The following is a 22,992-nucleotide window of genomic DNA, read 5'->3' as shown; positions in this document are numbered from 1 at the left end:
CTCTGCCCATTTATGTTATCTCTTACTTCAGTCCAAATACTTTCTTCCAGGAATTACTTTTTGTTAATAAATATGCTTTAAAATCAACTTGCAAATCACAGTTCAAATGGCGAATAAGCTAGGCATATAAACATTTCACTTGGATGAACAAAATAGAAATTAAATGGAGTTCCTTTTTTTATGTGTTTATGAAATAATTTTTGTTAATTTACTTATTTATGCTTCATATGTAAATAGAATCTGGTAAGTTCTGCTCTAAAATAAAGTAGGAATTCAGTTTTTTAAAAAACCCAGTGTGAATCTGAAATGAAAATTTAGGATTTGAATGGACAAAACTGCGGATCGGTAGTTAAAGCTATGTTTCCTGGTTCAGGCTACTAACTACTCAGTTATGAGTATCTGTACTTCTGATGCAGTAAATACTGATTTTAACAGTATAATACTTGTAGGAGAATACTTCTGAAAGTACTGATTTAACTCAAGTATCTCATAGGCTTTGGAAATTCCTTATTCACTTGCCGTGACTTTCCTGGGCATGCAGAAAGATGGGTGAGGTACAGGAGCAAATGGCAACAGAGGCATGTTCTGTTGTGCTCGTAAGGAGGCTGTGTTTGGTTTATTTTTATTGCTATGAACAGCTAAAAAGTTCTAAGGAAGAAATTTAGTCCTCTTTCTTGTGAGACGTGTCATATTTGCATACCGTGTTATAAAATCCAAATTATATCATAATTATGCATTATCTGATAATTGTAATGTTGTGGTCATAAAGGCAGAAAAATACACTGCATAACATGTTTCTCATTACTTTATAATTGCAAGAAAGATTTTCAATTAGTTTTTCGTTTGATGATTTGGATCAGTATTGTGGAACATGAATGCACCAAAGCTGGTAGGTTAATTTGATTTGAAGAAAATGAAAGGCATCTAATAGAATCAATGGGCAGTGGGTATAATTACTTTCCTAGTTGCGTTAGCAAATAAGCTCTATCACTCTGTAGTCAGTGACCCATCTAATTGCCCTGGATTTCTGTACATGCCAGATAAATATCAAACATTAATCTTTCTTAGAATTCAATTTCGACAATTAATAATTTTTTTTAAAAAAAGGTAGGCAGGAAAATGAAAAAAAAAAAACAAACCAAGTTTGAAATACAGTTTTTATGGAATTGTTAATTACTGGGTGACCTATGAAGATACTGCTGACTTTGAATCATTGCTTTATTACCCTGATCTTGTCTTCACTTTTAAGCTTTTCCAATGACACTAAATAGCATATAAAATAATAGAGGAAAACCTCCCATTTTTTTTTCTTTTTGTGTACCTTGCAATTTTCTCCTCTAAAACTGCAATCTGTGTCACTGTTTCCTTTATCTTTTCATTTCATTGCCTCTCAGTGCAGCACGTGTAAAGAAAGCCCCTGGTCCACCCCAGGCTCTGTAAGTGCTCTCAGTAATTGACAGTGGTGTGGCTTTTAGCAGCTCGTGTCAGAGGCTCCATTTCTGTGTATGGTTACGTGTGTGTGTGCTTGGCTTACCTGCTTCCTGTATGTTTTAATCTGCAGCATGCAACACATGTGAAACAAGGCATAAACAAAGCTCTGCCATCTCTGCTATAATAGACTCCTCCAGCCATGCACATCTACTCTCAGAATACATTTTATAGCATTTTTACAGAGACCTGTTTGATTGTTTTGAGGGCATAGGGGAGAAGGAGCTGCTTCAGTTGTTTCTTTAATTTTAAAATGTTTATTGTGTATAATACAGGTAAATATTTCTATTTACATGTGTCTGGTAAGACTCTAGTAAGGCAATATATACCAGCTCGGTTATCATGCTTGACCATTATTTTTAGGAATATTTCTTAAATAAATAGAGCTACAGTTAAGACTGCAGTTATTCTGCCAGGGCCCCTCACCACAAGCAATAAATCCTCAGCTTATTTGTCCCTTTTTTATAAATTTGGTGAAGAGATAGAGATCTCACCAATAAATGAATTTGTAGAGGAATCATTAGAATTGCTGTATGGAATAAGGGAAAAATTCAGGTTAATTTGTCATCCAGGTAGGGAAGAGTTTTAGGGAAAGCTGATGGTCACTGGGGGAGATGGTGTATGTGACTTGGAAACACAAGTCATCTTTGGCTTGGTTGGTAGGAGAGGGGCAGGAACTGGGAGTGCTGTGGTGATAGGAAGGGGAAGCACGGAGGTACTAGGATAAGATGTCTTGAAGGATATGTAGAGGAAGATGGTTTGGATTTTATTGGCTGGATATCCTTAAGAAAATATGCTTCATTATTTCTGTTGTACACAGAACAGTTCGTCCTTTTTTATGTTCACTGAAGTATCCAAATATTGAACATTTGTACATTCATACATGTTAGAAGCTTCGTCAGGGAAGGCATTTTATTTAAACTACCTAATCTACTAGCTCAGTATTGTTGCTCTGTATCTACTGTTTCTAACTTTGGCAAAATATTTCAGAAGTTCTGGTTGCTGCATACAAGTTTTATGTTAATATTTTCCCTAAGTAAAATAAAATTTCTGATGGAAAGTATCTGATAAAATTCTCGCTGCATTCTTATGAGGAAGGTATGTATTTTAGCCACAGTTTTGCTAGTGTTGGTCAGAGTATTATATAATGTGAAAGGTCTGCACATTAAATCAGTAATAGAATAGAGATTAGAAGTCCTGTCTGAAATCCACTACATCCTGCTAACATCTTCCACATATGGTACTTGGTATTTCAACTGAAGCAATCTTACACAGTGTATTTAAAAACTGGAATCGCTTGGCTTTAAGAACCAATCAGACACCTCTTATTATTAATGCAAAGTTTGGAAACTTCTAGGAAAATATAATCATATTGTTTCAGGAGTTATAATTAATTCTAGCAGCATCTATTAATTAATGCAAAATTGCAGTAACATAAATTGTAATACTTCAAAAACTACACAAGTTCCTGTAAGTCCCAATTATATAGTGATGATAGTAGTTCATTTATTTAAACTACAGCAGAAAAAATATTAATAAAGCATACCATAAATCAGCACATGTATCACTAAATATAACTCTCTCATCTTTGCTCATATGCAGATTTCTCATTGGAGATCTTTCAGATTCTGAAAGTGACATATTTGAGCAGTTGAAAGAATGGGACACAAATTCAGTGGAAGAGCAGCAAAAGGCTTTCTGCCACGGGATAGAACTCATTCCCTGGTACGTGCTGTCCATCAGGGCTGACGTCCATCAGTTCATGCAACAAGGGGCGACCGTCATTCATTATGACCAGGAGACACATCTCTCAGCTCGTTGCTTTCTTCAGCTCCAGCCTGACAATAGTACTTTGACTTGGACAAAACCCACAACAGTTTGCCCTGCAAATGCCAAGGTAAAACTGAGTGTGCTGAGTAATACCGCTGAGCTTGGTAAATACCAGTTTCTTGGTAATACTGGACTGGTGGAAGGTTTTTTGGACTTGTTTTCAGCCAAGGCTGTATATATGGGACACTCGGGCATTGATATGCACACTGTGTGTGTTCAAAATAAACTTTGCAATATGTCCCTTGAAGAAAATGGTATAACACTACTTTATGGACTTCAGACTACTGATAATAAGTTGCTGCACTTTGTTGCTCCAAAATACACTGCCAGAATGCTGTATGATGGATTGCTGGAATTGACTAAAGCTGTAAGAAAAATGAGGAGATTCCCTGATCAAAGACTACAGTGGCTACGGAAACAGTATGTCAGCCTTTACCAGGTAAAACATGCTGTGATTCTCTATAAAAAAGTTCAAAGATATCAACAACTTAATGTAATGCAACTAGTTTCTATCCTAAGTAAGACTAGATTAATAAATCTCCAACTTTGTAACATGGCTTAAGCAGTAAGATCTGATTCTCCACACAAGGTTATGTCAAACCTTGTAAGTTTTCAATACACTGAGGTTAAATTTTTTTTTCTTATGAAGCTCTTCATATGTTTGGAGTTTTAGCCTGATCTCATCTTCACTTTTAAGCTTTTCCAATTACAGTAAACAACGTAAGTATTTTATTAAAGAAAAAAGCAATGACAGTACTTGAAAAGGGCACCAAAATACTGAGTGATAATAGTTAGGGCCAAAAACATCTCCAAAGCAGCAAACAAAATAGCCCTGGGGAATTCACTCAATAATCAAAAATTGCCTCCTCTTGATGTTTCTTTCATTGGTTCCTCAGAGTAGTCTATATTATTGCTTAAAAAAGGTGTCCTTATTCTCCTTGTTTTGTTAACGCTGAGAATCTTTGTAGGAGGATGGAAGATTTGAAGGCCCAACCTTGGCTCAGGCTGTTGAGCTGTTCGGAGGCAGACGATGGAGTGCAAGAAACACAGGCACGGGATCGCTCACCAAAAGCACTGAGAAGCCCAATGTACAGAGAAACAACACTCTGGGAATCAGCACAGCTAAGAAAAAGAAGAAAGTACTCATCAGGGTAGAATATTTTGTTATTCATGTGTTTTGTTTCCTTCTTTCAGTTACTGCGTAGCTGTGTTCTGAACCAGAGAAAAGAAGTTAGATGATAATTTTAAAACTGTTTATTGTAGTTTCAAGTTTGGGGATTATGGTTTTCCGATAGTTTGTGTTTCTTTTCTCATGCTCGCAGCATTGTTAGGACATGTAGGTGCTGGGGCTAGCAGAAGGGGACAGAATCTTCTTGCAACCTTTAGGTGCTACCTCAGCATAAAGGTAAAAATATTGGTGGTAATAAAAATCTTAACATGCAAAGGGATGTCTGGAGGTTGGTGTAATTTTTTTTAATCCTTTTGTTTTCATGTTTCGAAAAACACTACCACAGTTATTCCACCTCACATTAGCACCCACTTTTATCTCATGTGGGTGACAGAAACATGACCTAGTCTGGAATCTCCTCTCTTTTCCTAGAGAAAACTGCTTTAAACTTAGACAGGAGAGAAGAAAATGCAGGACTAGCACCTCTATGCTACCCACATTTTCTAGCGGGCAGGTAGAAAGATTCTCAGATGAAAAGATCCATCCTCTTTAGGGCTCCAGTGCACCAGTAAAATAGTGTAAAACCAGCTGCAACATTTTAGAGAAGCACAATCATTGTCATCTTCTGTGTGATGTCAAACTGAGGTAACACCTAATGGTCCCACGCTTGACTATGTATCTGTTTAAGTTGTCTCTTTTCTACTGGTATTGGCCTTACAATACCTGTTTTGTAAGGAACAGGTGATTTATATCATGGCTTCATTACAGATTGTACAGATAAGAAATGGAAATAGGGGGTTTGGGATGTTTATTATGGTGCTCATTATTTCTAGGGTGAAAGTGGAGAGGCCACTGATGATGAAATGGCAACTCGAAAGGCAAAAAGCTGTAAGGAATATCGTAATAGAAGTGGTTCAGATCCTCAAGATATTGATGAACAAGAAGAACCAGGTAAATATATTGCTTCAGTACTTTAAAGTCCATCAGGGTTTTGCTGGAAGTCTTTTTATGCAGACATTTTTTATAGTGTTAAACTTATAAACCTACTTTTGCAGTTGAAACTCCAAATGCTGTGAACTTTGAAATTCATTTCTCCAGTTGTTCATGATTGTTCTTTAACTTAGTTTCAGTAGCTTTCCATTTCTATTCAGATAAAATGCATTTTTATGTGTTGTTCAATATGTACTTTTTTGACTGTTTTGGGACAAATCTAGAATCTTGTTGGTGTCTTACTATATGTTTTAATGAAATATCCTATAGGTCTTCTGGACAAAAGCATTTTTATTGGGACAGATGTTGTAATTGCGATGAAAACTTTTGTTTTCTCCTTAGATCAAAATATTATTATCAACTCTTCTCCATCTAACAACCTGCCATCAAGAAGAGCTCACTCTCTGACAGCATCTGGATCTCCCAGTTTAGGAGCTACATCACCAGCAAGACCAGTCTCCTCTCCTGTAATATCATCAAGCAAAAGTCAGTCTAGGTAAGGACAGAATCAATGCTTTGATTTAAAAAGAAAAGAAGCTACTATTACTTACTTATCATCAAATGTGGGGTTTGTGCCAAACTGGCAAAATTTGACAAAAACAGCTCCAGAATTGTCATTAGCCTTTTTGTAGACATCTAAAACACATTGTAGAACAGCACAAAACATTTAAGCTGAAATGCCATGAATCTGAGGATGGCTTTGTAGCAGGTCCCTGAGCAGCACGCTTCAGTTTATGTCTGTTACAGAAGCAGATTGGAATGCTGTTCCAAAACTACACAAATAAGGAGCTTAACTCTTTCTCCAGATCTTCTCCAAAACATAGTTCTAGGCACCTTCTGTATAGTAAAAATCAACAGAAATGTTATAGATGTGTGAACTGAAGTTCTGAGATTTCTCAGCATAAATAATTTCTACCTGGGGGAGTAATAACTTTTGCTGGCATTCCTGGTGATGACTGCAGTACTGTCTTGGGAATTGGAGGAACAGATTTGGAATCTTCCTCTTACAGGCCTCTTTTTCTTGAACATTCATCCTTTTTGTGTCACTTAGGGAGTGTTAAAGGTTATGCTGTTGCAATGTGTGCAGTAACAGTGCATTATTTTATTAATGCTGTAAATACTAATGGTGATAGTTGTAGTAATTACAGTATTAACAATATAATGTAACAATGATAATATGTCAGGGATGTGAACAGTATATGTATGACATACAAGAGGACAGTCTCAACAGAGGCTTTCAGAGAAGGAATGCTGAAATATCGTTATGAATATGAATCTTCGGGGTTCCAGGACAGCAACAGTAAACAGTGGAAGAGATTATTGCTGCTGGTAGAACATTATTTTTGAAGAGATGTGTCTTGTGCAATGGTTTCTGTTGTGTATTTCTCGGGGATCATATGTATACTAAAAATAGTTGGATTTGGCAACAGGTATGAGTAGTAGAGCCACCTGTGAACATAAGTGGTTGGCTTAACACTGGTTTGTGAGGCTCTGTGTTCTTCTTGTTTTTCACTGTCATTCACAAGCTTGGATTTGTCTTGGTAAGCAATTATTCTTTTTTTTTTTTGCGAGGATGAGAATAGCTTTCTTTTACATTGAACTGAAGAAATACTGCTTTTCTATCTCTGGAAAATGCTTCCATGTTTTGCAAATCTTCTTTTTGCTTTTATGCCAAAATAGTTGTTGTCTCTAAATGAGATTAAAAGGCTCAATGGAGAACTTGCATTCCCTGGGAAAGGACAGCTAATGTTCCTTTAAATCCTCTCAGAACTGCATGGATCTCTTTGTAGCTTAGCACTGTGGACCTCCCCCGGTTATCACAGGTTTTCCCTGGAAAAGTTGTCTGGCACCTCCTCAGCATTGCTTCGCAGAGAAATCCCAAATTTGCTATGACCCTGCTTGGTAGAACTTGTTCAGGATGTAGCTTATGGCTGTTTCATATGTCCAGAAGAAGTCTTCCTCAGAACAGATTTACATGTTTTACCCATTATCGTGACCCAGTTTTCATGAGCCATTAATAAATTTGGAGCACTGGAGAGTTTTATTCTGAACACAGGTAGCTTGCACCTGCTTCTGTCATTCCTTCAAAGCAGATGGGCATCCAACAAATTTCCACGTTCCTTGGAAATCTAATGCCACTTGTAAGGTGGAGGAAGCAGGAGAATGGTTGATAAGGCCACTGGAACACAGAGCACAGGACATGGAAAACTAGAGATGGGGGCTTTTTTGGGAAGAGAGAATAAACCTCCTCTCTCATTAACTATTTACAGGTGTAATCCAGACTGCTACTAGTTGCAGTTTTGGTTGTTGGTGATGATGGGGTTTTCTTGGGGGTTTGGGGCTTCTTTTTTGAAAACTTTTTGTTTGTATTATTTCCCACTACTCTGGAAGATAATCTTATTGATCAGATAGGATGAAATGCTGAGCATTTTCTTCTGCTCTTGGTCTCCCATTTGGTACTCTGCAGTTCCAGTCTGTTTTCTGGAGTCTAGAGACTTTCCTCATCATGGTTTATTTTTCCTCTCTGATAAAAATGCTAGGAATTATTTTAGCTAAAAAAAGTTATATGCAGTATGTCTCAGTACTTGCCATAGTGATGTCAAACAAATCGAACATTATCAACTAAAATAGATGGTATTTTTAAATACTTTTAAATCACATTGTGTTTCCAATTGCATGCATCCATCTCATGCCAGGAGTAAACTCAGGAATCTGGTCCAGCATATTTATGTAAGAAGTCACCTGATTGCAGGCAAGTCTTTAGGAACACTGGACAACAAGCTGGTCCTGTTTTGCCATCACAGCTGTTGGAACTATTTGTATTGAACCTGATGGCAAAATTAATAGATTAATGGATCTGTATATTTGAACATTACAGAGCAATAAAATCTGACACATGGTCTGATATTTTGAAGGAAATACTGTCACTTCTGCAGTTAGTTATGGTTTAAACTAGATAGTTCCTGATATTTGTGTTGTTTGCTTAGTTCCTGCCCTTTTCAGGATGCTGGTGCTGGCAGATCCCATTCCTGTAATGTGTGTTCATTGGTGTTTAGGCCCAGGAAGGGGCTCAAGAGCTCAGCCCCTCATTGCAAGTTACTACATGTTGTTCACTAAGGACTTGTTCATACTGCTCAAGTCAGGGTCTAATTGTATTTACCAGTGTAAATCTTCTAGTAGCCTAAAGATTTTGGGTGTGACTTTTGGAAATGTGCTGGTTCTACTTCAAAAGCCTTTTTCAGCTACGCAACTTAGATTAATGATTGCAGTTACTGAACAATCTATTTTATTATTTCATCTTCAATGAACCTGATACGCAGCCTGCATTTCAAGAATACTGGCATTGTTTTCTTTAAAGGGAAAATAAGTGCTTTCATTTGTGCTATGTGCATCAGGCCTTTTTCCACATGAAAGTTTTAAATTGCATGATATGCATTATTCATTCTGGTAAAGTTTGCAGTTGTCTTGAAGGAAAAAAATAGCTCCTATAAAGCAAGAAGGTAAAAACCATCATAATGCATCTTATAAGATAGTGCTTAATTTGCTTCTTCCAGATTTTGTTAACAAATGCATTAAGGAGAACACAAATAAACTGTTAATACAGTAATGCATAATATTTCAATTAAGTAGAGGTTTAATATAACCAAACTACAGCAGTCTTTTTTGGATTTAGCACCTGGAGCAGCAGTAGCTGGCATGGCCGCGTCAAAGGAGGAATGAAGGGATTTCAGAACTTCATGGTGTCTGATAGTAACATGACTTTTGTGGAATTTGTAGAGCTCTTCAAATCTTTCAGGTAAAAGATTTTTTTTTTCTATGCTAATTTCATTCATCCAAGTTTATAAAAGAGCAAAAATTGAACTTCTCTGCTCTTTTTGCAGTGTCCGTAGCCGCAAGGATCTGAAAGACCTTTTTGATGTTTATGCTGTGCCTTGCAACCGGTCTGGCTTAGAGCCTACTCCACTTTATACTAATTTGAAGATTGATGAAAATAGCAGTGGATTCCAGCCTGATTTAGGTTTGTTAAAGAGAAAAATGCAGCTGTTAGACTGCTGTGCAACTTCAGTTATTGGCCTTAAAAAAATGCATCTCAGTCAGTCTCATTATCAGTTACATGTTTAAGTCAGGGGCTGCTGCCATGCCTCCACTAATACCTAGTTAGCAGGGTTTAAGACAAAAATGAAGTGAAGGAAAAGTATTCCAGCTTTCCACTAGCCAGATATATTTGTAACTGGTAATAGCAGAAGAATAAAGCTTGTTGCTGAATGGCTGAGCCCAGGGATCTGTAGGATCAGGGATCAGGTTGCAGGAGCACTGGAAGGGCTAAAACACTGTGCAAATATAGGGAGGAGAAATGAGGAGGCTGTACCCTGTGTCCCATTTGGCTGTTTTTTCTTATCTAGTTTCCTAGTGGATCTGCTTCATGTGGGATAAGGGGGAAGGAAGCCTCTGTCCCCTTTTACATTTCTCAGTCACCATAATCTAAGTCTGGGACTTTGGCCACATGTAAAGAAAACAGTCTTTCTGCCAAGCAGCTTGTGGGGAGGGTGTAGAGCAATTGGCACAGGAGACTGGAAGAAGATAAAAGGGGATTGAACAGGAAGGATATGGGGTTGCACACAGTGAAGGAAAGGCTTTGAGGCTGTACATGGTGGTGAGAGGGAGCAGGAGAGTCCTGGGTGTGTGAGAGGCCGTGGATCCATGTTAAAGGTTCCAGGATTTTGTTCAGAGTCATTGGACACCTGTAGTCCACTCACATGCATGCTTAATGCTCTCTCTTCTATTAGTGGACAGAAACAAGATGGTTTTGTTCTGATCGACTGTGTCACTGCTAAAACACTCAGTGAAATACTTGTGTGTATTGTACACTACATTATATTCTATATGGGATATATAATACACATAATTATTTAGCTTATATTTTTATTTCCTCATTTTTCTTTTAAGATTTGTTGACTAGAAATGTTTCAGACCTTGGTTTGTTCATTAAGAGCAGGCAGCAGCTATCAGACAACCAGAGGCAAATATCTGATGCTATTGCTGCTGCCAGCATCGTAACCAATGGTACTGGAGTTGAAAGCACATCGCTGGGAGTATTTGGAGTAGGAATCCAGCAGCTGAATGACTTCCTAGTGAATTGTCAAGGAGAACACTGCACCTATGATGAAATCCTCAGTATTATCCAGGTCTGCAATACAAATATCTTTCCTTTCTATTAGAATTTGTGGTACTTCCATTTTGCCCATTAACATTGTATGCTGTTCAGAATAGCATCTGTGTGGGTATCTCCTTTCACAATGATATTGTCTCTGCAGTTTACTTGAATTTAAAATTTAATACTGTCTTTATTTTGGGCTAGAAAATTGTATGGATGTCCATAAATATATCCATTTTAAAAAAACGCAAATAAATAGTTCTATTAGCTATGTGTACTTTAGCAGGGAAGGGATGTCACTAGCTAGGAAAAGTGTTTGTGACAGTTCATTTATTTCTCCTTGTCTGTGACCACATTTGATTGAGCATAACCCTGCTTTGGAACTTTAAAAAGCACCATTTACATGTATCTTTATTTTATTGTAAAAAAAATTTCCAGAGGAAACATGGACATTTTATTCCCTTGTGTACAATGGCTGATGATTTTAGAAAGTGTGTAGAAAAACTTTTATTCCTCGAAACATGCATGATTAATGTACTCCAAAACTAAGCACCCATTTAGCAGTTAACAAAGGCTAAAAACTATATATAACTATCAACATGTAAGACAGAATTGCAAAGTTTGAAAGACAGAAATTCTAAAGAAACTTCAAGTTGGAATACCACAAATCTTGTTAACTTGAGATGGTGGTATGTTGTATTTAAGCATAATAGATGGGAGTAGGACACCTGATCACAAATCTTTCTTAATTTCAACTTAATTGCCATCTCAGCTTTGAACAGGAGGTTGGATTACACGATCTCCCAACATCCTTTTCAACTGGAATGATTCTTTGATTTATGATTATGACTTTAGTATGTTTGTTTAGTGATTTGTAAAACACAATTTGCAGGCACCTGATTATTTTATCCACAAAACATGGTTTTACATACTAACTGTTCAGTGCTATGAGCAGACTACATATAAAAACATGACATAGACATATTTCTAAGAATTGTTATTATATATCTCTTTAATTCCTTCCTCCTTATAGAAATTTGAGCCTAGTGTGAACATGTGCCAGCAGGGGCTGCTATCTTTTGAAGGATTTGCAAGGTAATTACTTATGCACTAATTTATATATACACGTGTGTATATATATATGTGTGTGTATATATATATATGTTAAAAGATGGTACAAGTGTATTGATGTTTCTAGGAGAGTCAGAAAATGCTCAGCACAGCATAAAATTTCCTCACATCTTCTCACTTCTAGATTTTTGATGGATAAAGACAACTTTGCCTCCAAAAATGATGAATCACAGGAGAATGCTGAGGACTTGCACTTTCCTCTCTCATATTACTACATAGAATCCTCACACAATACTTACCTTACTGGCCATCAGCTTAAAGGGGAGTCCTCAGTGGAGCTCTACAGCCAGGTATGCAGGATTGGATTGTTCTGTAGCTTTCAACATGAACTTGTTTGTTTTACTGGTAAGTTTCAGGAACATGACCCTTTTGCTTTGAAAATCTAAATGTCCTAAACCCCTGCTTGCAAAACTTTGGAAAACATGATGTGTGGGAAAGCTGCCTGTAAGAACAGTTGTGCTCAAATGCCTTTTCTAAGGCAAAAAAATGGGTTTAGTTTGAGATTCATAGCATTTAGACACCAGTCGGTCTGACCCAACCTACTAAAATTAGACTTTCCCACAGGAAAGACTGATCTAATATTTTAGTTCATTCAGATGTCAAAAACACTACTGAAATACTGTACATTGCACTGCAAAGACAAATTTCAAATAGAACTTCTACAAAGGTTACTTCTAGGAATATTATACAGGTTTTAGACTTTATGCCTGATTGGTGGTGAACAGGGGAGGAACAAGTTCTCCCTTGGGCTTTCAGTTCTGTGTTTGTTTGTATATATATATTTGTATGTCTGTGAGTTTGCAAAGTGCTGGAGAAAGCATCAAACTTCCTATCAGTAGTGTTTTCATTATGCTGAGTTAATGACTCACCATTGAGAAAAGACTCATCTGGTGTCCCATGTGCTGTCTCACCTGTGGCTATAGACAGAGAGGTGAGGCCATGTTAGGAAATCCTGAATAACATGAATGCACTGAGTAATGCAGTTGCAGAGGTTCCTGCAGTAGCACTGCATAGTGATCTTAGTATTGTGTTGGTAGTAGATGGGAAGTGAGATAGAGATCAACTGCCTGCAAGGTTTGCATGATTAAGAAGAGCTTCTTCCTGTCCCTCAAGTGGCTGTTGCCTGCTGAAGGGGCTCTTTGTTCTGGCTCTGTATGTCTGGCTCTCACAGAAGTGGTGGAGAGCCAGCTATGGGCACAACTGCCTGAAATCAAATTATTCAGGTTTTGAGTAGAAATAATTTTTTATTTGTTCATGAATGGTTTTGCTGCAAATGGGTTTGATTGTTGAGATCTTTCTATTCAGTAAAATATTAAATTGTAGTACAGATGACAGGCATGCTAAATACTGATAGCAATAAAAAACTGGGCTACCACAAGATGGGTTATCTCTCCCTTCATCCTTCCTCTTTGCTTCCTTCATTGGTTTTTTTAGCAATGGATTTCTAAATAAATAAATGAATGATGAATGAATTGATGGCTGTAAATTAGCTTAATATAATTAAGATGGCCTGGCACATTTCCATTTTAACTATCCTCACAGAAATTTTGAAGACATCATTTTCAGACTTTTATGTATAAAACTAACAATAACAAAAAAAACCCCAACAAACAAACTGCAGGTGCTTTCCCCCTAAGCTGTCATGGGAGTAACCTGGAATAAATTGCTATGTTGCTTTATAGCTGCTTTTGCAGGTAGAAATATGGAAATGTTTCTCTCTCTCAGGAAATTAAGCTGTACAATAAGAACCAACTTCTGCAAACAGATTCCATGTGTCCTCTAAGATACCATGAATTTGAAAGCTTTATGGTAATTTTTCCAAGAACATACATGCTTTCTTAATTTTCCCATCGCTTTTCACTGGGAAATAAGTAATTCAGTTAGGGAATGCACTTATCTGGGCACTATACCTTCTGTGGGCTGTATATTTCACAGAAATTGCTCTTTCCAGCAATTTTGTTGAATCACTGGGCTTTCATTCATCTCTGCGATGTCTGTCTTCTACTTTGATGGTATGATGCTGTGTCTTATATGTGCTTACACTGCTCAATTGCATTGTAGGTCCTTTTACAAGGCTGCAGAAGTGTAGAATTAGACTGCTGGGATGGTGATGACGGGATGCCTATCATTTATCATGGGCACACTCTTACTACAAAGATCTCTTTTAAGGTATGCTGGTAATTGCACATAGAAACAAAAAAGTGAGAAGTTATTTTTTCTGTAACAAAGGGAAATAGTAATTGGCTACTAGAAAAATACAAATTCTGATGGGTTAAATTCTAATAGAATATAAACTATAGATTATGTCAGACATTAAATTCTCAGCAGTAAATATTACTCTTATCAAATTAGTATTTGCAGCATATATAGGGTAATTTTCTGTCTTTTTGTTGTTACATAAGTAACAAAAGTGGGTATTGCCACTTGTGTTGTAACAAGATGTCAGCTTGCTTTGAAAGCACACTGTGGCCTCTCCCTTCTTCCAGAGGAAAGCAGATGTCCAACCCCCCTCTCAGCTAGCAGTAGCTGAACTGGGTGCTGCAGAATGATCCCACATTCTTTCAATGGCCTTTCTCTCTTGCAGGAGGTGGTTGAAGCCATTGATCGCAACGCGTTCATCACTTCTGACCTGCCAGTCATCATCTCCATAGAAAACCACTGCTCGCTGCCTCAGCAGCGCAAGATGGCCGAGATTTTCAAGGTAGGCCGTAAACTGCAGGAAGTTATTCCATGCTCATGCCTTGGGATTTTCCATAATACCTCACGTGTTCTTGATATTTCAGAATGTATTTGGAGATAAGTTGGTGACAAAGTTTTTATTTGAGAGCGACTTTTCTGATGATCCCATGCTTCCTTCCCCCGGCCAACTGCGAAGAAAAATCCTGCTTAAAAACAAGAAGCTGAAAGCCCATCAAACACCAGTGGATATATTGAAACAAAAGGTAAAGCCCTTCCTTAACAGCAAGCAGTGAGACCCAACTCTTGTTAGAAATAGTTCCTTTGTGTTTGAAGTTTTTGCTAATCCCATGTGTACAGCAGAATAATCTAATACACATTCATGCTTGGAAGACTCACAGTGGATTGCAGTGCTTTCAAATAAGTAGACAACACATACAGTAAATTATAGCTACAGCTTAACTAAATTTTAGTGTATATTAATTTTATAAAACTTCATAATATTATGATTAACACCACATGCCCTACGTGACAAATAGAAATGAATCTTTTTCTGTGAGGCTATAACATTCGCTGTTCATGTTTATTTGAGAAGTAGTGATACGCATTGAGTACGTGTGTATAATTGTAGTAATTTTTGGTAGAGTTCTGCTTTGTTTCTTTTTTCATATTCAAACCAGGCAAATACTCAATTTCTTACTGACTTTTTGTGGGGGACTCTGCTACTCAAATAGTGCTTATTCCCATGTGAGAATTTTTTTGATTTCTAAAAATTAGGGCTTCATCTCTAGTAGCCTCAATCTAATAATGTCTATGGTTAGTCAGCAGTTAGATGGAATCCTTGAAAACTAACAGCCATTACCCAAAATGTAAGCACAATTGCATTAGACTTAAATTCTTGTTATCAGAGGAGTAAATCACACTGATCATACCAGTATATGGATATTCTCCATCTTCTGAAAAAGTATTTAACTGTTTCTGAAACAGCATACCTCAGACTAGAAAAAGGCAGTCTTGAATGATGTGCAACATGGGCATTTTCCCATAATTAATTAGGTTTCATATCTTATTAAGTCTTTTTCTTGCAATACAAGTTCTCTTTATATTCAAACCCTTAAAGGGGTATTTTATCTCGATCTTAACAATCTTATTTATTTCTCACTTAATCTATTCATTGCTTTCATATAAACAAAATAAGATGCAAAGAGTGATGAAAATTCTTTCTCTTTTTAAAAGTACTTAGCAATAATGTAGTAAGTACTTCTGTTGTTGTAGGCTCACCAGCTGGCACATATGCAAGCACAGGCTAGCAATGGTGCTAGCAACCCCACACCCACCAATGAAGAGGAAGAAGATGAAGAGGATGAATATGACTATGACTATGAATCTCTCTCTGATGGTAACTATAGTTATTTTTGGGGGGTTTTTTTCATTACAGTGCTTTTTTTAGAACTGTAGTAATAAGATATGTGAATATTCTAGTTCAGGAATGAGCTAGGTACACAGTATCCTTGCATGAGTCTGAAAAGGCTGGAATTCTTCAGCTGGTAGAGAAGAGGACTGAGGGGTGAATTGGAAGCAGGTTTACTGAGTCATGGAATGGTGGATTAAGGGAAGCAGAGAATGCTACTCGTTAGATCTAGGAGGTGCTCAGTAAAACAAGTGGAAGATCAGTCTAAAACAAGTTTGTGCAGCTGATAGTAAACTTTTGGAATTTGCTGCCGTGGCAAATTGCAGAGCCAAATGGCATTAGAATATTAAAAAAAAAGGATTGGACAAATTCATGGGCAGATTTATAAGCAAATGTTACCAGTAGCAGTATTTGGTCCAACATCCCTGTTATTCAGCAGCTGTGATTGTTGGGGTGGTACTAGGGAAGTGGACCATTAGTGGCTGGTTGCTCTGTTGCCACTGCCAGAAAGAGAATACTAGGCTAGATGGACAACTGGCACAGCTGGGGATGGTCTCCTGAGTGATCAGTGGAGCACTTCACTCACTGCACCTTAAGTCTAGTGGGGACCTGTTCTAGGTACCGTGTTCAGAGAAGATGTAAGGCTTGAGCATGTCCTGCAGCACAGGACTTCTTTCCAGATGGTCTCTTACTTACATTACTTTCTTCTGTGTTTAGGGATTTAAAAAATAGTCATAAAATTAATGAATGCATTTCAGGACTTGACACTGCTTGTGGAATAGCAGTGTTATTTATGAGTTTGATGTCAATGCTGCCTTCAGTTGCATTTTGCCTGAAAGTTGACGTAACTGGCTACTTGAGCATACTCTTCGTGATGAACAGAGTAGAGACAGTGTAGATAGTAAATTGCTGTGAAAACTTAGATCTTTGCTAAGAGACTTGCCAAGAAAATATTGCAAACTTAATTGCAGTAAGTGACTTTTGAGCACTGTTCTAGTTAAGAGAAGGTTTGCGAAATCTGAAACTAGCAAGAAACATTCACACCTTCCAGTATACAAAGGAATCTGCAGTATGGTTTACTACTTTATTACAATTATTATTCTTTGGAGTCTTTAATTGTGTTAATATTTTGTTAAAACTAATCTAAATAATGGTCTGTAAACTTTCTAAAACAGATTCAGGGTTTTTTTTTTACCGATACTTTTTTTTGCGTAAGGCTAATAGTTTTACAGCTGACACTTATTTTTCATTTCTCTGGCTCTAAATCTTAATCCCCTGTACTCTTATTCCCTCTCTGACTCGTTTCCCTGTAGCTGATGTCCTTAATGCTTCTCCTGCTCCTAACAGCCAGGAAGGTAAAAGCCATTTGGTTGAGCATTTTAACTGCATGAAATCAGCACTGCATCTTCAGCCTGTTCAATGTGACAGTGTGAATATATAGTTTTTACTTCATATTATAAATGCAAGTAGATATTCTTATATGGCATTGTTAACTGTTCAGGAACTGTTAGAAACCTGCATGTGTGACACTTGTTATGCATAAAATGAATATGGTCAAAGCATCAGGAATGAATTGAACCATTCCTTTTGTGACAACTGCAGTATTTTGGTCCAGAAAGACCACATCATTATTAGGCATACTATTCTCTGAAAAATATGTAGCTTTGAAGAGGTATTTCTATAGATGTAAAAAATACTTGTGCATGGTGAAAGCAAGCAGAGGAAAGCCAAAACTTGCTGTACAAAATGTGTACATATTTGATGGGGTTAATTGTGATTGGACTTTGGCATTTTTTTTGTCATTCAGGAGTATCAGTTGTTTTTAGATGGAAAACTTAAATCATTAGATGGTTTGGGTTTAAAGATCTGAGCACAAAAGGATGGGCTTTAAAGGAAGTGCAATGTCTCAACCAAATACAAACATTAAATTTTTAAACAGAAGGTTACTACTCAAGGATGATGCTTTGACCAGTAAATGTATTATTTTACCATCTGGTTATTCATATAAGATTCACAGCACTGTCCACAAATACTGTTAATTCAAATTAAGTTTTCATTTGAAATTGTTTGGATTTATTAAAATCCCATTAATTTTTAGATAATATTCTTGAAGACCGACCTGAGAATAAATTATCAAGTGATAAGCTGCAGTTTGAATATAATGAAGAGGCTGCCAAACGACTAAAGAAGGCTGACTGTGCTACTTACAATAATAAAGGAAAGGTAGTTCTGCTTTTTCCCCCTTTCTTTTCAGCTATGCTTTGATAGATAACCAGGTTCCAAAGGATTTGAACAGTTTAGATAACTGAGACTTAGATGGCAAATGCACTTTAGTGAAGAGAAATAATAGAAAGCGTGGAAGGACAGCAGAGAAAATAGCTTAAATAGAACAGATGCTCACCATACTGTTCAAGAGAAGTCCTCAGAATTTATTGTATATATAGGCTGCTTGGCTGAAAATTAGATCCAGAAGCTTATTTAGATATTTCATTCCATTGATATTGATGGAACTGAAGATTTCATCTGAATAGTCAGCATCTTTGTGTTTCAAAATAAGTTTAAAATACCACACTAAAATATCAGATAACCACAACACCTCTTATTAAATCATCTGAAAGAGGAACCAGTGTATTGCTGTTTAGTATATTGTAGATTCTTCTCAACATGGATGTGTTTTGTCTAAATGTTTGTAGAACTCACTCTGAAAAAGGCCTTTACACACTACCGCAGAATCAGTAACAGGTATTTATGCAGAAATCTGCACATGGGAGGGAGATTTGTTAGGTGAGAACAGAAACCATTGAGGAAAAAAGAGAGAAAATATTTCAAAGACATAAGTAAGATATGCAAGAGTTCTTCCACATTCAGTAATACTATTATTAAATGTTCTTGGTGTTGTCACTCAGGTTTATGACATGGAGCTGGGTGAAGAATTCTATCTTCCTCAAAATAAGAAGGAAAGCAGACAAATAGCTCCAGAGCTATCAGATCTTGTCATTTACTGTCAAGCTGTAAAGTTCCCGGGTAAGTACACTGCCCTGTTTTATTGCTTTAAGCTTTCTAATTCCTGGAGACATTATGTTTATGTTTTGAATTAGTTTGAAGTAGTCGAGGAGGTTCGTTCTTCATGATTTGGTAGTCTTCCTAGTAACAGCTCCTGGCTGAGAAGTAGTGTTCATAAATTATGTGAATACATACTGTTTGTCATATTAAAATGTTTACAAAAGTGAAATTTGCCAGTCTTCACAACTTAGACAACTGCTTCACTGCCAAATGCCAGATGACAGAAAGCTTTATCTTAAGAGCTCCGAGTTTCCATGTAAGGACCTACTGAATTAAGAAGGAAAATACTCTTAAGACCTTGAAGGAGGAGTGTGTCACATTCCTTTAAGTGACCTCGGTTTAGTGTGTTTCACCTTTGCCTGCAGCTGCATCTTCTGTTCTTTCCCAAGTGGACAGGAGAGGAGCCATTTGCAGGGGTAAAGCAACTTTTCCTGGGGTGAGAGAGGGCAGCTGCTTGCACACTCTCACACAGTCTTCATGGAAGCAGTTACGGAAATAGGAGAATCTTCTTCTGTACAGTAGGAAGAATAATGTTTGCAGAGAAAAGGAGAGGGAGTGACTGAAGAGATCACTGATAGTTACTTGTTCAGTACTGAAATGTGAGGCTGGGTATATTTTGGCTCATACTGTGTACATAAATACTTTTAAATTGAGAATTTATTGTTTATTGATGTGTTTAATGTTTAAATGAAAAATCTGCTTTTTAGTGGAATGGTTTTCTGTGGAAAAGTGAGCAATTCTGCCAAAACATGATCTTATACAAATAGAACTATAATCAGATTAGAGAAGCTAACCAAACATAAAATAGTGTCAAATAGGCAAGATAAACATGCTGGAAAATGGACAGACATTCTTTTCTAATCTTTTATAACTTTAAGAATTGTAGGTGTCACTTGTAAAAATAATGACTTCTAAAAATTCAAATCTGATACTCTTTTTAATGAAATCTGGAATGAGATATCTTTCAAGTAAAATATTTTCTTTTAAAGAAAGATATTCAAGATTAAATGGGGATAGTTAGGGTTGTTCCAAGCATTTTGACACACAGAAAAATTCTGATATTCTAAGAAAACTTCGAAATATTTAATTTTTCATGTAATACTGGTTATAAAAGAAATACCTGCTTTCCTTCTCAAATTTCTTCCTCTTGCTTTAAAGAGATCATGAATAGAACAATTAAGAAAATTATCTACTTTCACAGATAAACATATGAAACTGTAGAAATTACTTTTCCAACAAACTTTGTCTCCTTTGAGACAAATACTGCCTCCTCTGAGGTAACGTAGATTTCCATGGCCACCGTGCCACTGATTGGATTCCTCTGCTCAGCTGGAGGGCACAGACATGGTGCAGTGCCCTGCCCCAGTACTGTCCATTAAATGAGGGGAACAAAGCTGGTAGATCCATGACTATGTAGCTCTACTGCCTGTGCAGTAAAAATGCAAGAGTTTTGGAAATAGAGAGGGCAGAATTCATGTCAGTGTCTGATCAATGGCATAAATACTTTATTTCTCCATATGTCTTCATGTATTTTTGTTCCGTGTTTACCCTTGCCTACATCCCTGAATGCTAATCACTGATTTGTGACTATAAAAAAGGACAAGGACCATTATGTTCACTTTCCCTAACCTACTGGGTAACACAGACTTCCCTAAGTGTTCCCTGGTCAAAACAGAATTTTTCATGTGGAGAAAATAGCATTTCTTGTTTATAAAACCTCTGGTAACAAGGAACCCAGCATAGCTCATGTTGTTTCTGTGCTTTTTGACCTTACAGTCCTTGCTTAACTTGAATTTCAGTGTGTTAGATGTCATTGCACCCTTATTTGAGAGGCTGAATGTCTGATCTCTGGGTTCACCCAAGCTGAGGGCAGTGGAGCAGCCCTGAGCACTGCTACTGGCACTTGGCTCGTCGCCTTGGAGCTGAGATTCTTACACAATGACTAGAGAAACTGAGTACATAAAAGCAGGATTTGCACAATCAAGTGGAGGGAGCAAGGAGTCACCTGAGCTCACCAGCATGAAATTTGGTCACCATCTCCATCATATCAGATTATCTGCCCCTTTATTAATTTCTTTTCAAGAAATTACAGTGAACATAGAAAGGGGAACCCTACATATAAAAGTGCTTTAAATTCTCTTTCAAGGTCTTCAAACCTGCAGACTTTCTCTTGGTCTGAAAGATGTGGTGAGGAAGTGGCAATTACAGTTTAACCTGTTACGTTAGTATGGTGAGAATGAGAAGGGCAGGGAAGCTTTCAGTCCTGTGGACTAAAAATCTAGAAGCAGTAAAGCAGTGTGCTTATATCTAACACATGAAATGGGCACTAAACTCTGCAACTCAAAGAACATGGCACAGGGGTTGTAGGGAAACACAAAACATTTACTCTGTCACTGTGGTAGTACAATAGGATTTATGTACATTATGGTGGGATCTAAGCTGGTCCTACTTTGACCAGAGAGTTGAACCAGGTGACTCCTATATCCTTGTCAACGTCCATTATTTTGTGAATTTATGATTCTATGAATTAGTAAAGCTATATTCTAAAGTCAGGTTTAAATTGGAGTGAAAAATTGAGCTTGTCTCTGGGAAGAGATGTGTAACATGCAAAGCATGGGAAAGACTGAAAGGAAACTCCCAGATGCAGTGTACCCTGTGGCCATCATGCTGGCTTCAGTCAGCCCTGGGGCTTTGCACTGCACTCTCTGGTGATTTATGAGGTTAGTTTGTTTCCTCAGTGACTGTCTCCACAATAGCATTTTGAAACCTGGATCTTACTTGCCAAATCCATTTGATCAATTGAAAACTGGGTTTAAATAGTGCTGGAAGCACATAGTGCATAACTCCTCATTCTTCTAGTTCAATTCATATTCCTTGATCTCAGTTTCTACCATCTTCTGTGGTTTATGTATATGCTTTGGCCCAAAGAGACAATAATCTCCAATGCTGAAAACATTTATGTATATTCTAAATATTACTAACCCAAACAGTTCCACTGAAACTGTGTGCGTAATTTTAGTAAGTACATGTACACATGTACAGAAAGATTGAGAGCTGAAAATTTGCAGCTCAGTCAGAAAGAGGCCAATGTATCCTCTTTGTGATTTACATTTGTATTTGAAATATAAGTATTAAATCCAGAACTGTCTTTAGGGAGGTGTGAATTGATGTGAATTAACGAGGAACGTTTTAGGAGTCACAGTTAGGCATATACAGTGTATTTGCTTTGTTATATTCTATACCACAAATGCATCTTGGGTCTTTGAGAGCATCCCCTACCTCACTGCTGTGGGTGTCAGAATAATTACTGTGCACTTTAATTTTGATCTGCTGTGTGCTCTCTCCAAGCCAACAGAAAGAAATTAACCTTAAGTGGGATTAAGTCTGTTTACTTCACCAGGATTCAGGTCATGATTTTAATGATTATGTTTCTAGAATGAACAAGTTTGAATAATAGCATGAGTTTTCCAGCTCCACTCCTAGTACATATTGGCCATTAAATATGTAATGGATTTTGCACACCTAACTGCATTTCCCTACACAGAAGATGACTCTGAAAACATTTTGAAGTTAAACTGTTTAACCAACAGCATTTGGGCATATTATATTATATTATATCATGTCATGTCATGTTATGTTATGTTATGTTGTATTATATGATATTATATTATGTTTTAAAATAGTAATCTTACATTTATTTAATTATATAGATATAGTAATCTTGATGAATTCCATGATATTCATTACTGTACAGATTGATTGCTTCTGTAGAAAAGATTTTTATTTTTTAAAATTATTCCTAGGATGAATACATTGGGAATGTTACTTCAGATTGTTTTAGTATCAATTTGGACAATTCAGTAATTTGACAGAAAGCCACCTTCCTCAAGCCAAAAAGTAAAATGGAGAAAAAATTATATCACAGAGAGAGAGCTGTATATTGTACTGTTTCATATGAGTTTCTATATACATGATAGAAATACATACATATATATATTACATATAAAACCATACATAATATATACATATATAAAAGTGTGTATATATGTAAAGATATTAAAATTAAATTATGGAGAAAAA

At 36.9% G+C, this 22,992-nt stretch overlaps 1 protein-coding gene across 6 annotated transcripts in view; it reads left to right on the top strand.

The window, feature by feature from the left end:
- PLCE1 (phospholipase C epsilon 1) overlaps positions 1-22,992 on the top strand; it is a 140,419-nt gene that overhangs the window by 101,943 nt on the left and 15,484 nt on the right. For 2 of the 6 annotated variants that reach the window (XM_082286031.1, XM_082286029.1), the window contains exons 8-23: positions 3,091-3,757; positions 4,287-4,469; positions 5,320-5,437; positions 5,819-5,972; positions 9,150-9,272; positions 9,358-9,494; positions 10,424-10,662; positions 11,665-11,726; positions 11,887-12,052; positions 13,824-13,931; positions 14,347-14,463; positions 14,546-14,704; positions 15,714-15,837; positions 17,163-17,204; positions 17,948-18,072; positions 18,756-18,873. In XM_082286031.1, the coding sequence (XP_082142157.1) occupies positions 3,091-3,757; positions 4,287-4,469; positions 5,320-5,437; positions 5,819-5,972; positions 9,150-9,272; positions 9,358-9,494; positions 10,424-10,662; positions 11,665-11,726; positions 11,887-12,052; positions 13,824-13,931; positions 14,347-14,463; positions 14,546-14,704; positions 15,714-15,837; positions 17,163-17,204; positions 17,948-18,072; positions 18,756-18,873 (2,642 nt within the window). Of the gene's footprint in view, positions 1-1,394; positions 1,437-3,090; positions 3,758-4,286; positions 4,470-5,319; positions 5,438-5,818; positions 5,973-9,149; positions 9,273-9,357; positions 9,495-10,423; positions 10,663-11,664; positions 11,727-11,886; positions 12,053-13,823; positions 13,932-14,346; positions 14,464-14,545; positions 14,705-15,713; positions 15,838-17,162; positions 17,205-17,947; positions 18,073-18,755; positions 18,874-22,992 lie in introns of all 6 variants that reach the window. The other 4 variants (XM_082286033.1, XM_082286028.1, XM_082286030.1 and 1 more) reach the window with 4 other exon arrangements.

The sequence above is a fragment of the Coloeus monedula genome, assembly GCF_965178545.1.
Source record: "Coloeus monedula genome assembly, chromosome: 8".
In the NCBI taxonomy this organism is placed as follows: domain Eukaryota; kingdom Metazoa; phylum Chordata; class Aves; order Passeriformes; family Corvidae; genus Coloeus; species Coloeus monedula.
The sequence above is the reverse complement of the archived record's forward strand: the minus strand, read 5'-3'. Positions and strand labels throughout refer to the sequence as shown.